The sequence below is a fragment of the Silene latifolia genome, chromosome 8, assembly GCF_048544455.1.
Source record: "Silene latifolia isolate original U9 population chromosome 8, ASM4854445v1, whole genome shotgun sequence".
In the NCBI taxonomy this organism is placed as follows: domain Eukaryota; kingdom Viridiplantae; phylum Streptophyta; class Magnoliopsida; order Caryophyllales; family Caryophyllaceae; genus Silene; species Silene latifolia.
The window spans coordinates 16,498,894-16,515,594 of NC_133533.1; the positions used below are offsets into that span (position 1 = coordinate 16,498,894).

General features: G+C 36.7%; 2 protein-coding genes across 2 annotated transcripts in view; both read left to right on the plus strand.

Annotated features, from left to right (window-relative positions):
- Nucleotides 1-16,701, plus strand: part of LOC141596504 (nuclear transport factor 2-like) — a 167,293-nt gene that overhangs the window by 133,303 nt on the left and 17,289 nt on the right. The gene's annotated exons all lie outside the window — the stretch shown is intronic.
- Nucleotides 4,653-11,189, plus strand: LOC141596502 (rsm22-cox11 tandem protein 2, mitochondrial). Its single transcript, XM_074416686.1, has 13 exons — nucleotides 4,653-4,788; nucleotides 6,840-7,106; nucleotides 7,183-7,445; nucleotides 7,529-7,602; nucleotides 7,693-7,787; nucleotides 7,876-7,973; nucleotides 8,123-8,206; nucleotides 8,392-8,472; nucleotides 8,657-8,734; nucleotides 8,806-8,901; nucleotides 8,997-9,073; nucleotides 9,570-9,658; nucleotides 10,464-11,189. The coding sequence occupies exons 2-13, from the start codon at nucleotides 6,968-6,970 to the stop codon at nucleotides 10,814-10,816; spliced, it is 1,527 nt and encodes a 508-aa protein (XP_074272787.1). The 5' UTR covers nucleotides 4,653-4,788; nucleotides 6,840-6,967; the 3' UTR covers nucleotides 10,817-11,189.

Genomic DNA, 16,701 nt, shown 5'->3' on the forward strand with positions numbered 1-16,701 from the left:
TAATGCATGCTTTGGTGTGTGACCCAATGTCTAATTCGATAAGATTAAGCGAAAGCACGCATTACGAGGAGTGACCCAAGGCCGTGAGTTATGTAAACCGTGGGCCACCCCTTTGTGCACGTTTTCCTAGGCCGAATGGCCATGTGTCGCGTATGGTGTCGTATATAGCAATTGTATTTAGATCGAGTTGTATCTCTAATTTCTCGTTGTGTCGGCATGAAATGCCTGGGTTGTAATAGGGTAGATCCCAACGGCTCCCCCATTCCCCCTAAGCCTTGTTTGCTTTGTTTTGTATGTTGTTAGATCAATCAACCCACATGCTAAATTACAACTTTGACAAAGTTAGTTTAGTTGCATCTAAATCGACATAGAAACTTCACATGTTAGGGTTTTAAAACGATGTTTGCATATCATATATCGCAGTAGCTACGACCTTGTTTGAAATCCGATACTTGACTTAGTAGAGGCCGTTATTGACGGGCGGGGTTAGGTGTCCTTATGGGCTTCCTAACACGTACCCTCACCCCTTACTCAAGATCTATGGTTTGTGGATCCGTCTAAATACCATTGGATTACGAGAGTCATTCAAATCGAGTGATATAGGGTACAAGTCTTTATCTTTAATCACTCGTAAGTCGATTGGCTTTATGCTTTTCGACGAAAGGTGTAAAGTTGACTTGAACGGTTCCAAGTTCCCAAAAAACTTGGTGGCGACTCTAGTTTGTCTTAATTCGATTCGAAAGAACCTCGAGTCGATTATGCCTAGTGTGGATCCCGCGGACGCAGTTCCCGAGGGCCTTGTCCACAATTGAATCTGTTTTAAAATTGTTTTTTTAATTTAGTTATGTTAGTCTTCAATATTTATCAGTGTTATTAAAAATGTTGCCCAAAAATCTGAAAATATGACGATAGGATCTGTTTTCATTGATGATTGCTGCGTTTTTGGTGTTATGACAAATAAAAACCCTAAGTTGATTAATTAAATTTCCTTAATGTCCCCTGTTTTAGTCGTCTGGGTAGAACCTTACCTAAACTTGGGTTCTACCCAACCCAAAATGTGATTACCCGACCTAACCAACACGGGTTTTAACCCCACCAAACACACCACGGGTTTTAACACGACCCAACCTAACACGGGTTTCAACCCGACCCAACCCCACACTGGTTTTAACCCTACCCAACCCCAAACGGGTTTGAACCCGACCTTACCCCAAACGGGTTTTAACCCTAACCAAACCCAAACGGGTTTCAACCCGACCCAACCACAAACGGGTTCCAACCCGACCCAACCACAAACGGGTTCCAACCCGACCCAACCACACACGGGTTCCAACCCGACCCAACCACAAACGGGTTCTAACCCGACCCAACCACAAACGGGTTCCAACCCGACCCAATTACAACACAACCTGGACTGACCCAATTACAACACAACCTGGACTGACCCAATTACAATTGAACCTGGACTGACCCAATTATAACTCAACCTGGACTGACCCAATAACAACTCAACCTGGACTGACCCAATAACAACTCAACCTGGACTGACCCAACCCAACCCAACCTGGACTGACCCAACCCAACCCAACCCAACCTGGACTGACCTAACCCAACCCAACTCAATCCAACCTAGACTGACCTAACCCAACCCAACCCAATCCAACCTAGACTGACCTAACCCAACCCAACCCAACCTGGACTGACCTAACCCAACCCAACCTGGACTAACCTAACCTGGACTGACCTAACCCAACCTAACCTAACCCAACCTGGACTGACCTAACCCAACCTAACCCAACCCAACCTAGACTGACCTAACCCAACCCAACCCAACCTAGACTGAGCTAACCCAACCCAACCCAACCTATACTGACCTATCCCAACCCAACCTAGACTGACCAAACCTAACCCAACCCAACCTAGACTGACCTAACCCAACCCAACCTAGACTGACCTAACCCAACCCAACTGTGACTGACCTATCCCAACCCAACCAACCCAACTGTTTTCTTTCACACACCGGTTTCATGTTTCAATATGTTACATTTCTGAACTCATATTGATTTCACAGTTGTCAGATTTGTTGTATAATATACAAATCATACTAATTGTTCTACACTTGTTTGCAGAACATATATTGCAGATCATTTATCGACATGTGAAAAGTTAAGTACGTTTACTGATTCTCTTTTGTAATTTACATTTCAATTTCATATTTCCCCTTTTGGGAAGATAATTTACTAACATTTCTTATGTTATTCAATCATTGTTTCTTTAAAAAAGTTTCCTTTTAAGTTATCAACTAATACTAATGAAAATATGTTACTAAAATGCAGGCTCATTCGACAATAACATTCGAAGCATGCATATTGTTCGTGAAAGATAGAAAAAGTTAAGTAAGCAATAACCAATGTAACAGTTTTTAATGTATAGAAATAAATTAAGAAACTTACTGTTTTCATTGTTCATTCCTTGCTGACGTCTCCTTTTTTTTTTTACTTGTACTTGAATTCCTCTTTTCCATGTTCAACCCTCCTTTGTTTTGATGCTTCTCAAGATGATGCAAAATATGTGCAAAATTTGACAGTTTCTAGTTGCTTATCTTTGAAATTGATCTTAAAAAACTGGTCAACTAAAATGTGTTATATGCATGAATACTTTGTTTAGTTGACTCAACTCTTGCCCACTAACCTACCAAACTACTTTGTTTATTTGACTCAACTACTGCCCACTAATTTTGAAACTGCTAGTAATGCAACATGAATAGTTTACCATAACTGTTTAAACCGTCACTTTTGCTGAAAAAAATTGTCTTTGATTTTCCGGAAGTTTTTGCCTAAAAATTTCGTGACGATGCTACAATAATATTTTCATAACTTGTTATAAACTTATGGCAGGTATCGTAAACTGGAAATATCTACAATGACCTACATTGATTTTCCCGACATTTTTTTCTTACGCATTCCCTGACTCAAATATTGCCCACTAACTTATAAACTGCAAGTAGTGCATCATGGATAGTTACCATAACTGTTTAAACCGTCAGTTAAGCTGAAAAAATTTAGACCTTGATTTTTCAGACGCTTTTGCTTACACATTCCGTGACTATGCTTTTAAATTTCTGCCCTTCCATTCATCCGTTTTTTTCCATGATTTTCAATATAAGTCATATACTCATACAACATTTTTCGTTTACTCATTGGTAGGATATTGAATGCGCTTTATAATAACATAGTACTGACCCTATATTAATTTATATTGGGTTATTTCACATGAATAATCCAAACTAAGGCTCTCATTCTCATAATAATCTGAACAACATTTTAACTCATAATAAACCTATCTTTAACTATAGCCTTCTCAAATTAGACTAGATGACCTGTTACCTATTAACCAGGTTATTACTCTATGTTTTTAAATTAAAAAATATATATATAATTGTTATTATTAAAGGTGCTCCATCACAAACCTTTTCTCTAATCCCAGTATCCCACCCAGACTCCATGACCCAACCTCCTCTCTAGGATCCCACCACCAACGAGCTCCATCACCACTGACACCAAACCACCCATAACTCTTTATACCCTTCGCACCCCTCACATATTCATATGTTCCTTCCCTTTTCCCCCAATTTCATACTTTCCGATCAACACGATTTGGTGACACTTTCGATTTACATCTCATCGTTAGGTTCAATTTAGGATTTAACCTAATTTAATTTTGATTTGGATTTTAATTGGTGGTAATCAATGGTGTTGGAGGAAAATAAAGCGGAAAGCGGTGAAATACAGATTAATAATCATGAAAATAATAAAGATGCGAAGATTGAGGGCAGCTAATTTAATGAATGAAAAAATTGAAAATGATGAAAAAAATTGAAAAAGAGGGGAAAACTGACGGAGGTTTTGTGTTTGGTACTTTGGCTTTATCGCTAAAAAAGAACAATTAGGAGTGTAGAATTATTGGGTGAGATTTTTGATAAAATTAGGGGAATTTGGTTGTCGATTTAACCAATTGCTACAAATTATCGTTGGTCTGAAGATGCTTGTATCATGTATTCTTGTAATTGGGTCGTTTGCTTAGAATTTTTTTGGATAAAATTTGGGGTTAGTTTTTAATTTGAAGAAAGTTATTGACTTGGGAAGATGAAGATTAATCAACAATGGAAAAAAGGAACCAAAAAAATAGAAAAGAAATAGATCTCACATGGTCACTTGTTGGGAAACTTGTGAAATCAGGTAAACTATGGGACCGGTTTAGTAAAAGTTAAATGATGTCAAAGTTTGGATTTTTCTCGGTTAAACATTAGGTTGGATTAATATGAGAAGATGAGGCTTAGTTTGGATTATTCCCGTAAATTAATCCATTTATATTATTCCATCATAGTCAGCTATCATTATTTTTAATAATAAAAATAGGTTCACACAAAAATAACTTAATCTAAAAGTCATTTGAATAATAAACTTTTTTTTATAATATTACTAAAATTATAATCAGGATATTACAACATACTATTATAATTACAACTCATTTATGTAAAAATTAAAGCTCAATTAATTTAACCCTCACAAATGTCGTGCTTTAGCACGGTATCTCAACTAGTATCTATGAACGAAACAAACGCGCCCTAGGGTTTAGTCGTTTAGATAACTTTCTATTTTATGATTTTTTTTTAACAATTTATTTCTCAACACTTAATTTGGGTAAACAAATGTATGAAGTTCCCCCAATTTAAGTTCATCATCATCTTATTACAGTAGGGCTTGTTTGCTTGTGCTCGCCTACTCGGTAATCATCATCATCATCATCTTCTCCAATTAAGTTCATTACTATATGCATTTGTTATTGATTTTCTTCGCTTGATTTATAAGTCATACTTGATTGTTGTAACTCAATTAAATTTGCCGTTTTTGCTTGTTTATCAGCAATTTCTTCTTCTTCTTCTTCTTAATTTGATTTGTTTTTATCAATTGATTCTTGTTCCCTCCGTCTCAATCATTTGCTTAGCAATTCGTTCTTTTGTTGATTGTTGTTTATTGGGAGATTATTGTAATTTACAGCTGTTTTATTCGTCGTCTTTCAAGCCAAGGATTATTGTAGTTTGTCCAGCTGAATTCAATTGCAGATTGCATTTCCCAGTATGAATCAACGAATTTCGATTCGACGTTTATTTTCTTCTTGATTTTTTTCTTGAAAATTAGGATCGATGGATAGATTAACCAGTTTACCTGATGATTTATTGAGACTTATTTTGTCGAGGCTCCCAACCAAGGATGCTGCTGCGTCCCAAGTACTGTCCAAGAGAATGCCAGGAGCTTTCAGTTGGAGAACAAGTGTAGACTTTGATGATTCTCCTGTATCACATTGTGTTGAATATCCCCATCTGGTTGAGCGGTTCTCTCTTTTTGAGTCATTTGTCGACAATGTCCTGCATAAATTATCTCTGTCTCACCAGCCTCTTACCCGGTTTAGACTTCGTTTCGGTGGGGACAAAACCACTTTCCTTCATTCCTTGACTAGTGATGATCACATGTGTGGGCCAACTTGTTTCCCCAACCCTGAACCCGCCCGTCTTTCTGCATGGATCTCTTACCCGTTACCCCATTGTGGCCTCAGGGAACTTGACCTCTCCTTTCATGTACGCAACCCTTCTGAATTTCAATTTCCCCCCGGACTTTTACTCGCCAACTGTTAGAGGTGTTGACGCTTGATTCCAATCTTGAGATTAACAGTAACACTGAAATCCCACCCATTTGTCGCCCTAACTTGAAAATCATTAACCTCCACTCCTTTGTTGTTGATGAGAGTGACTTTTTCACTAGGCTAGTTTCAGAATGCCCTGCTCTTGAAGATCTCTCTATCACTTATTGTTTGTGGGAGAAGCCGGATCATCTCATCATTTCCTCACATTCGCTTCAGAGATTCTTCCTCATTGTTTTCAGAGTTGAAGAAGATAAATACACGCCCCTAATTTGCAGTATTTTAGATATTCCGACAATTTACCAGTATTTCTCGCTCCTTCGAGGGTAGCTCACTTCAGTAATCCCGTCTATTTTTAGTTTGTGTTTCACTTTAATCTGAGTGGTTTTATTATATTTTCTTATTGTGCGCAGAATTCAGCACACCCACCATGTACTTTTACCTTCTTTCGGATCTTAGCCAAAGATGTGTAGTAACTTTCTCCATTTTTCTCGTTTTGGATGTTCATCTATTGAAGATTGGTGGCCTAAAAGTTATCGTTTTCATGATATTTGGGCTTGTTGCGTGGTTTTCATTTTATGTACTGATTGATGGTCGTTATTAGTTTCGCGATTTAATTGCGTTTAGTATGTTCTTGTATATTGTGTTGCTAATAAGTTAATTATGATTATTAGACATTTCTTTGATAGTAATTTATTTGCTAATGACTGTGGAGGGGTTAGCAAAGTGACCATAACTCTATCCTGACCACTCTCACCTCTTTCGAGTTGTAAGTTGGGACAAATTGAACATATTGGTAATAAGTGAATGCGTGCATCATTTATATGAAATGAGAGTTTTTTAGAAGGGGTTTTTGCTGTAAATCAGACTAATACTGTATAATTTAATGGCCACATCCTTGCCTCTTTTTTAAGTTGATGATCAATCTACCTTGTTCAAACAGTACAAGCCATGAGAGACTGAAAGTTACATTAAATGTATACAGTACTTTATCAGTTTATCTCGTGCTTTAGAACTTGGGATTGTTAACTTAGCGTAATACCGTACAAGCATATGTTACATGTGTGGCAAGAACATGCATCTAAGTTTAAAATGTTACAGCTGACTATTGGGTTATGGTTTGTCTGTTAATGAACCAGTTCAAGCTGACTATTAGGTTCTTGAATGTTGGTGAAGCTGCATGCTCGCATATGAAGTGTTTCCATTGACGAATACAATCGAGTAAAACCCCCAAGACAACGATCCTCCCTCCTCTACTTCCTTGGAAATGCGGCTGTTGATGCCAGAATCATCGGGCATGGCGAAAAAAATGACTGCAGAAAGCGTGATGTTGGCGGCGAAGCAGTCCTCCCGTTGCGACGTGGTCCCTGTCCGTCTTCGCAGTGCCATCCAAGGTTACCTCCGAGGTAACATATATCTCTCTTTCCTCTGCTCTATTGGTATTGTCAAAATAGTCCAATGAATTAATCCATGAATGAACAGAGCAACAAGTGGGGCATATGAAGAAGAAGGTGTTGAGATTAAGGGAATCATTCAACCATATTAAGGAATTCAATAGGCTTCTTCCGCAGTCAGTGTCAAAGGCGATGGTGGAAGATCCCTTGGGAATTGAGAAATCACAAAGGTGGAAAATAAAGAGCTCTTACGGAGATACAGGACTCACTTATAGAGATGATAACACCGCCGCCTATATTGCGTCCCGTATGCCTTCAGCTTTTGCAGCTTGTTTCAGAGTTCTCCGTGAGGTACTCTTATTTCTTCCTGCCACTTGCTTTCTCTCTTCCCCTTTTACTTGACACTTAACTTGGCTCACTCACCTTGCTTCTAGGTTCGTACAAGACTCCCGGGTTTTTCACCTGCTAAAGTCTTGGACTTTGGTTCTGGTACTGGGTCCGCCTTCTGGTGAGTTGTTGTTTTAACCTCCCAATTATGTGGAATGTTTATCACTACTCCCTATCATTTTCTCTGCATAATGTGTTATGCAATGCACAGGGCTTTGAGAGAGGTTTGGCCGCGCTCATTGGAGCATGTTAATTTAATTGAGCCCTCACAATCAATGCAGCGAGCTGGCTTTGGCTTGCTACAAGGTCACTACTTAACCATTCCTCCTTTACTCCCCTTTTCACTCCCAATATTCACTTATTTATATTATCGACAATCTTATCAAATGCACAGATGTGAAGAACATACCACTTATTCACAGCTACGGTAGCATTCTGTCCTTTACTAAAAAGGTCAGAAAGCCTGAAAGACAACATGACCTTGTCATTGCTGTAAGATCCTTCAACTCTATATCTGCTTCCCCATTATTAGTTTTACTTGATACTGAGCGCTACTTATTTTCTTGGTCCACTTTTAAGTTTTATATTTTCCTGCTACTTACATTTGTTTCTGTGACATGGCATGTCCCTCATCCTTATAGTCCTATGTTCTAGGAGAGATTCCATCAGCCAAGGACAGATTATCAATAGTTCGTCAATTATGGGGTCTTACTCGAGATATTCTGGTATGGCCTCGTTTTGTGCTTCCTCATCGTCATTTTCTCAAACAAAATACTATGTCCTTTACTTCAATTTTATTGCTGAGCTGTCTTAGTGCTCATTTTTTTCCTTTGTTCGATTTATTTGATAGTTTCATGTGTAAAAATATCATTAAACTTTGACTTGATCTTTTGTTGTATCTACATCCTAGGTACTAATTGAACCTGGCACGCCTGAAGGATCACATATCATAACCCAAATGCGGTCACATATTTTATGGATGGAGAAAAGGGTGAGTTCTTTCTTTATGTCATTGTACTAAGCCAGATACGCATGTGTAATAAGCGTTTTGGACATGTATGGGGTGCGTATGTTTCTTCCTTAAGTACTCAAGAGCTAACTTGTCTACCCTTTGAATGGGACCTAACATATTTTCTTCTCTTGGTATACGTGCATATAAATGCTCTTTTTTATAGAAAACTCGTAAGCGTAAAGGTCTAGCAGATGGCAACAGCTCGGAAGCTTCTCGAGATGGTGCCTTCATAATTGCTCCTGTGAGTGGATCGTGTTTTTCCCCTTAGTTAAATCTAATAACATGCAGGCTTAATTTTCTTTTTGGCAATAGTGTCCCCATGATGGACCCTGTCCATTAGTGAATACTGGAACGTATTGTCACTTTGTTCAGCGCTTGCAGAGAACAGAATCACAACTTGCATACAAGGTTTACTCACCACCATCCCTTTCTTATCATATACAATGTTTAAATTAGCTGGGATTGGATGAGAACAAGCTTTTGTTTGATGCATTGTCTTGTAGAGATCAAGTGGCGCACCGCGTGGATTCGAGGATGAGAAATTTTCATATGTTGTGTTTCAAAGAGGAAAAAGACCACAGTAAGCATTCTTATTCTCAGTCTGTAGTTAGATTAAGGCTACTTTCTATGGTGTTCTGCCGGGGGTGCATGCTAGATTAATGTACCCTTGTGGCAAAGTTTATCTATTAGCGAGATGTAGTAATAGGGAAAGGGAGTTAACAGGTATTCAAAGATGTGAAAGATGAGATTGTTTAAAGACAATATAAAAGGCTTAGCCGTTTTCATGTTGGAGAAGGCAAGGGCAGGGGATAGTGAGAAGTGAAATCAAACATCTCCGGAGGTCGTAATTAAAGGTTACTATAACCGTTCATACCAATATGAGCAAATAGTTCTTATAAAAACAATACTATGTGAATTGTTTGATGCCCCTCCCCCTTCCCTAATTTCTTCTCTCACGTGACTACGTTTTGGAACTTGGAAGAGAATAAAGATGCAAATATATGCTTATTATAAGAGTCCAACCTCATATACCTCAAGACGACTGATAGTGATGGATTATTTTCTTGTTTCAACAGGGAGCCTTGGCCTTTAGATGACATAAAGTTTGAGACATTGAAGGAAATGAAAGCCAATAGACAACCTGAGGATCTTGAGATTGATTACGGTGAGCTCCTCTATAAGCTATGCACCTCCTCTGCCGTTCGACAGTGTACCAAAGTTATGAAGTTTAGTAAGAAATAGAAAAAGTGAAAAACCTTAAATAAAATACGGAAAATTCACGTGGTATCCCTAAACTTTACCACTTTGCGCATGATACCCAATATTTTAAGTTTGTGTACATAATACCCTCCATGTTTGATTTTCAGGCCCAACATGCCATTTTTGTCGCTATAAAAACATTCAATTCAGCATAACTCGTAGATCGGAATTCAGATTCGGCAAAATCTTTTTTCTAAAACAATTATCTTGCCATAATATACGATTTGAGAAAAAAAATTGTCGACCGACATTTTGTACGTTTTTTTTTTTATCGAAAATCTCAAATCAACCATATCTTCGATTTTAAATTTTCGAATGACCATTTCCGTTTTATCAATCTGTAGATCTCGAAGAGGTCATAAATTTGGAAAAAAAAATTAGTCAATTCCGATTTCTGGTTTATGATTTAATGCTCAATTGAAAATTTTAAGAACGATAAAAAGGGCACGTTGTGCTTGAAAATCAAATCTGAAGGATATCACGTGCACAAACTTAAAAAGTTGGGTATTACGTGAAAAATGACAAAGTTCGAGGGTACCACGTGAATTTTCCGAATAAAATATTATGTTTGAATTTAATAATGGAAGATAGAGCATAGGTTGTTGGCTGTTGCTATGCATGACTTGATTTCAACAGGCGCTGGATAGCTTATTTATGATTAGTTTTATCTTGTCATATATATAGTCACTGATGCGCTATGATGATCTCAGAAGACCAGTTGGAGGACCAGTCTGACAGTGACGAGATAGTACCTAATGAAGTCTCTCTAGTACCTATTGAAGTCTCTCCTTCATGTGACTCATCCGCAACAGAAGCCGATGCTGTTGATGAGTTTAAAGAGGAGGTAGAGGAAAGAGGTCATGCAGATTTGGGGAGTGGTTGGGGCAGAATCATATTTATGCCTCAAAAGAGAGGCAGATGTGTCGAAATGGATGTATGTCGAGCCACCAAGCGTGACGGCTCAGAAGGCGCCTTTGAGCATTTAGCCATTACACGTGGTAGAAACCCCGCCTTGCACCGTCAGGCACGCAAGTCCATATGGGGGGATCTATGGCCTTTCTAGACTCGAATTTTGACTATGCAGAAGAATCATGTATTCCATGCAAAGCGAAAGTGCTCAAGAGTAATGATTTTTAGGTTGGTAATATACCCAATGCACTAGGGAAGGGCAAGGTGCACCTTTAGACAGTATATTTCTCAAAATGAGCATGTTGTAGTAGCAGCGGAGGCCTGTTTAACATTGCAGAAGAAAAAAAGACTTGCAAAGGCAGGAGAAGTAGAAGTTATGTACTGTAAAGGTAGGCCTGGGTTTCAGCTTGACAGAAAATAATTTGCACGACATCTTTTGGTGCAATGTGTTTTAGATACTGTACTCGTCCATCTGAACATTGTGTCCTTTGCTTTTGTAGTAATTTTGGCATTTCTATTTTCTACAATCCTTTTTACAATCCCTTTGCCTTTTTTCGTGCCCCATAAACCAGACTCTGCACACTAATAAGAAGCCATGGTTTCCCTATATTTAGTTGAATTTGGGGAACAAATTAATCGAATTAATCAAAACTAATAACTAATAAGAACAAATTTGGGATTTAGGGTTTGGGGAACAAATTAATCAAAACTAATAAGAACAAATTAATTGAATTTGGGAAACAAATTAATCGAATTAATCAAAACTAATAACTAATAAGAACAAATTTGGGATTTAGGGTTTGGGGAACAAATTAATCAAAACTAATAACTAATAAGAACAAATTTGGGATTTAGGGTTTGGGGAACAAATTAATCAAAATTGTTTATCATGTGTATGGAAAATTCTATCATGTTGCTTACTGAAAATATACATAACACACATTCTATAAAAGCGAATCGCGAATTCGTAAGGACGTAATCATAGCGAATTCGATAACCCATGAGTAGCCATAATTCATGCATTGTTACTTGAAACAAATGACACACTATCTGCCTCACAATGTGCAATCACATTAAAATCGGCTTTTCATATATCTCTCCATCTCCCTCCCCCTCCCCCTCTCTTTCATTTTTGCTCACATAGTTACCCATTTCCTTTACCTCCCTCGCTCCAAGTCCATCTCCAAAGTTTGGAAGAGAGCCTTGCCGATTTCTGCAATATAGCATGGTCCCTATATACAAGTGTACGATTATTGTCTACGCAATTTAAATTTCGCTCTGAAACGCCATAGAGTAAGATACACCATAGAGTAAATAAAGTTGAAGTGCTGAACAGCCTACCCAATTTAAATTTACCCAGAAAATTTAACTCTAAGTACCACTTAATCTAAATATTCAATTATTTAGTTTTCAGTGGAGGAAAAGATTTTCAAGATTATTAAAATATAATGATAGCCACTTTGTCCGAAGAAATATCGCACTCGCTATTTTCAGGAGTAACTAATAAGACAACTCGTGAAACTATAAATCATATGATCTTATGTGTCACGTGAGGGGAGTTTGTAATGCAGGAAGGTTTAGTGACAATGAGGCAGTAAAATAGTGACAAGTAATGTTGATGAGTGAGTTTAGTTGCGAAAAAGGAGAACAGTGAAGGATTTTGCAACCACATTTTGAGGCTATATCAATCGCAATGTGGTTTAATGACTGAGATAAGGCTCCAACGTTCGATTAAGAGATTCTCATACTTAGTAATACCATGGACATGCGTAATAAGAATAACCCGCCGGTTTTTATGTTACTCCATAAGTTGAGGTATTGAGGGGAGTACTCGAGTGAGTCACTGATGGATTTTTGACTTGAAAATTGGTCTGTTTTATCAAATAACACGTCAGTTTCTATTTGCTCTTATTTTCTGGGGTATGACTTGTGATTTGAGTTTGGTTTTAATTAATTTACCAAAAGAAAGCAGACTTTGTATACAAGTATTTAGGTTTTTTCGAGTTTTTGTCAAGAAATGTACGAAATTAGTGAATCTGCTGGCTTTTCGAGTTGTGGCCTGTTTAGGAATTTTTTAATGATTGCATCATTTTTGGGTTTTTGTTGTTGGACTGCTGGTTTGGTGAAGCATGGAAATATTGAGGTTGGATAAAGCTTATTTGAGAAAGGGTGTTAGTGAATTTTATAAAGATTATAGCTTTAGGATTATGGCTTGATTAAGTCTAATTGTTAGTTAGTGTGTGTTAAAGGAGTTATTGAAGTTGGACAGCTCAACATGTTGAAGGTAAGACGACGAATGATACTTTGAGTTTAGTTGCTTCAGCTTTCTGTTATATGAATATGATGTTTGGTCAGAAGGCCACTGAATGAAGTAATGACAAGTAGAATCCTATCATATCACCACTGGTACTAAGAGTAACTGTACTATACATTAGCTTGAATGAAATTACATGTTTGTTATTTTACAGTCAGATAGTTTCATTACATGAGAGAACGGGGTATGAGCTGGCAGAGGGAAACCATTTCAGAGAACGGTGTATGAGGTGGCAGATGGAAACCATGTCACTTCAAAGGTTCTAGCTTCCATCGCATAAATGCATAATAAAAGGCTTTATGGTTTAAGTAAGACTGCTCTATTTTGAGATAACTCCCACATCTTATTCTTGGTTGAAACGAGTGTATGATTTTACTGATTTGCAGTTTTTGTCTCATTTGCAAGTCTTCTATAGTTATCCGAAATTCTGAACTTTATCCTACATATGTCTATTTTTACATTCAGCCTTTGCATTGAATATCATTATACTTTAAACATTCTCGCCAGCTCATATTTCTAAAAAGTTCAATTATAAAGTTTATTTTGCCTCTGTTTTCTTGCTGCACCCTTTAATTTGCTATTTTTGCTAAAGATTGCTGTAATTGACTTAAATACTATAGGGTTACAAACGTTTTTAGATGAAAACATAGAACATAGACTCTGCACCTTGATTTTTAGCGTAGTTTATGTTGATAGCTTTCAATTCGATTATTTATGACGTCGAAGTTGGGATATAGGTACATTGAGCTTCTTTCGAGTTTTCCTTGTACTTTCTAGAGCCATGAGCTATTTTCACGGGCTGAGAAAAATTGTATATGCTTGTGTGGAATCACCTTTATAAGAGGCAAGTTAGTGGCTTCCAAATTCAAAGGGGAAGGAATTAATTGTTTCCTCCAGATGTCAGTTACCGCCTCACCTTTATAAGAGGCAAGTTAATAGTTTGCCTCAGATTTCAGTTACCATGTTTTATTACCAATGGGAATAAAATGGAGTTGAGGATAGTTAGACTTAAATCCGCAAGAATAGTTCTCAATGAAAATGTTCGCCTCTTTAAGACGTTAATACAAAAAAAAAGCAGAGAATTAGAACATATCGTATATTTGAATCACTATGTTAATGGGTGAATGAATTACTTAGTTTATGCTTGGTCTATTCCAAGCTTCCAGCTACTTCGTTTCTAGGAGACAAATCATAACCTATTAAGTTTGATAGTAAAACTACTTAAAGTCGAATGAGAAGATTGAGCTATCCCTTTTTCTTACTAAAAGTTGATTGACTTGAGACTTTCACTAACAATTTTCATCTAGATTTTTGCCCCCAAAAAATTTACACATAAGTATCTCTTTTAATTTTGTTAGCATATGTATAACCTTATTTACGATTTTACGTCACTCTGTCTACAAAAGTTAAAGGTCAGATGTTTGGATATTTATCTAAACACTCAATAAATTAATGATGTAAATTTAGATTAGTTTGAGACTTTCAGTACAAAAAAAGGTTTAAGAGATGCTCTTACCAAATGAGGTTAACGTTAGTTTGGTTAGAGTAAGGAATAAGCATTCCAACTCTAGGTTCCTTAAGAACAATGTGCATTGTTCAGTATGGTTACTAATTGAAAATTAGCGTTAATTGCAGTTTGCTTATATGGTTTGCCAGACATAATATTTTTTTTATTGAATTAAGTGGTTCTCTATTGTGTATCCTTTCATGTTTATAGGACTCGTGCTCCACATATTCAAATCCGCTGCATAATGTTTGGTAGTCCTACAATTGAAGATGCAAAAGGCAATTTACATGTTGATGGTCCCAAGCCGAGATGATGCTTCTCCAACCTCACAAACTGGCTCATCTAATTATTGGGGAGTTTCGAGTGAGGATTGAGGGTATCAATCGGGGTAAACAAGATAACAAGAGGAACAGTGGATCCAGAAGCTTCTGGGTCATTAAGAGCGAGACTCGAGTAGGCGAATTTGAAAAGATGAAGCTCGGATTGTGCTTGGAAGGGAAAAAGAGCAAGTTTTTAGGGGTGAGGTCGATGATGTAAAACAAAATCAGGTTTTGTTTGGTTTTTCTTAATCTTCTTTTGTTTTCAAGTGTTTGGTTTGGACCTTTGTAATGGGCATCATAATGTTTGGTGGAGGACGAGATTGGACTGCCCCATTGGCAGGCTAATTTTTTTCTTTGTATGGTGACGTTTTTCTTCTGATATTACTTACATTTTATCAAAAAAAATAATAATTATTTCATATGGTGGATTTAGTTTGTTGTAATACCTTTGCTATCTCGTGAGATTAAGGAGTTACAATCCTTGTTAAACTCAACAATCCTATTCATCTTGGGATTAAATCTGATTGTTTATTACGTGTTTACATACCATCAACTTTTTTTTAACTATTATGATTAGTTCCACCAGTTTCTAACTACAGATGATACTAGATTTAATGCCCGTGCGATGCACGAGCCTCCGAGTAAAATCACTTATAATATACTCCGTATTAAATAAAAAAAAAAATACTTGTGTGGTTAGTTTCCAATCGAAACTATGAGTTATAAACATAGGGAATCCATGTCTACATTCAAGGTCGTAAAAGATACTTCAAACTTGTCTACTATGTCAATCCTCAATGTTTCCTATATGAAAATGTCAAGTTCTTATGACACTAAATAATACTTCAGTAGTATTATAATTTTTTTCACACATTGAGATGTAGATCTTTTCGTGGTATCAAACAAAGGTTATTTTAAAGACTTTTGTTAGACACATATTTAAATGAACATGTATAAAAGGCTAAGATCTTACTCCGTATAACAATAAGAGGTCAAATTAGGACAACTTGGTCATAGGAGAGATTAGTCTTTTGAGTTTAGTGCGCTACGGATAAAAACATTAAGAACTATCTGATGTTTAATTTGTATTGACCTTCATTTTTCATTTTTTTTTTTGACAATCGGGTTATTGACCTTCATTATAGTTAAGTGAACAAAGTAACTAAAAAGAAAAAAAGGCTAAGAACTTTATTAGAATAAACGTCAAAGTAGGATAATGACGTAGAGATTAGTTTTTTCGAGTTTAAATTTGACATGTATTCTATCATTTTATATACAACCTTGATTATAGTCACAAATAGAATTACGATCCGAAGAAAGTTATCGAGTTTTTAGTAACCCTTTACAGGAATTGAGCTTCTTTACAAAGTATGAATTAATAGACTCAATAACTTTACAAAATAAAGTTAAATAAAATATGTTATACATAACAGACTATACAACTATACCAACTTAATACTTGTAAAATTTAAGCTAACTACGATATCAATTTTGAGCTAGTAACTCTCTTTTTGCACTTACTCTTGTATCCTATTGCTACTTTAATTAACCAATACTTCCTCCGGTTCATTAAATTCTTTATGTATTCCATTTTAAGCCGCTCCCTTTAGTTGTTTACGTTTCCTTATATAGACATCCTTTAATCAATTAAGTAACTATACTACCCTCATATTTTTGAGGCCCCTCATTAATAAAGCAGAATTTATGGGTAACATAAGAGGCCTAAGGGTATACTATAAGTAACCAAACATATCAATACCCTGCTTTTTTACCTTTTCTTATTCTTTGTGTAAAAAACAAACATAAAGACCCTAATGAAACGAAGGAAGTATATAAGTTTCTCTTAACTAAAAGACGGTGTGACAGAGATTAGTAGCTTCTCTAAACTAAACATAGGT

What these genes read in the sequence shown, in the direction of transcription:
- LOC141596502 (XM_074416686.1), top strand. Translation starts at nt 6,968, where the DNA reads ATGCGGCTGTTGATGCCAGAATCATCGGGCATGGCGAAAAAAATGACT. An exon ending in AATCACAACTTGCATACAAG is followed by an intron (nt 8,902 to 8,996) that starts GTTTACTCACCA and finishes ATTGTCTTGTAG; the next exon opens with AGATCAAGTGGCGCACCGCG. An exon ending in GGATCTTGAGATTGATTACG is followed by an intron (nt 9,659 to 10,463) that starts GTGAGCTCCTCT and finishes TGATGATCTCAG; the next exon opens with AAGACCAGTTGGAGGACCAG.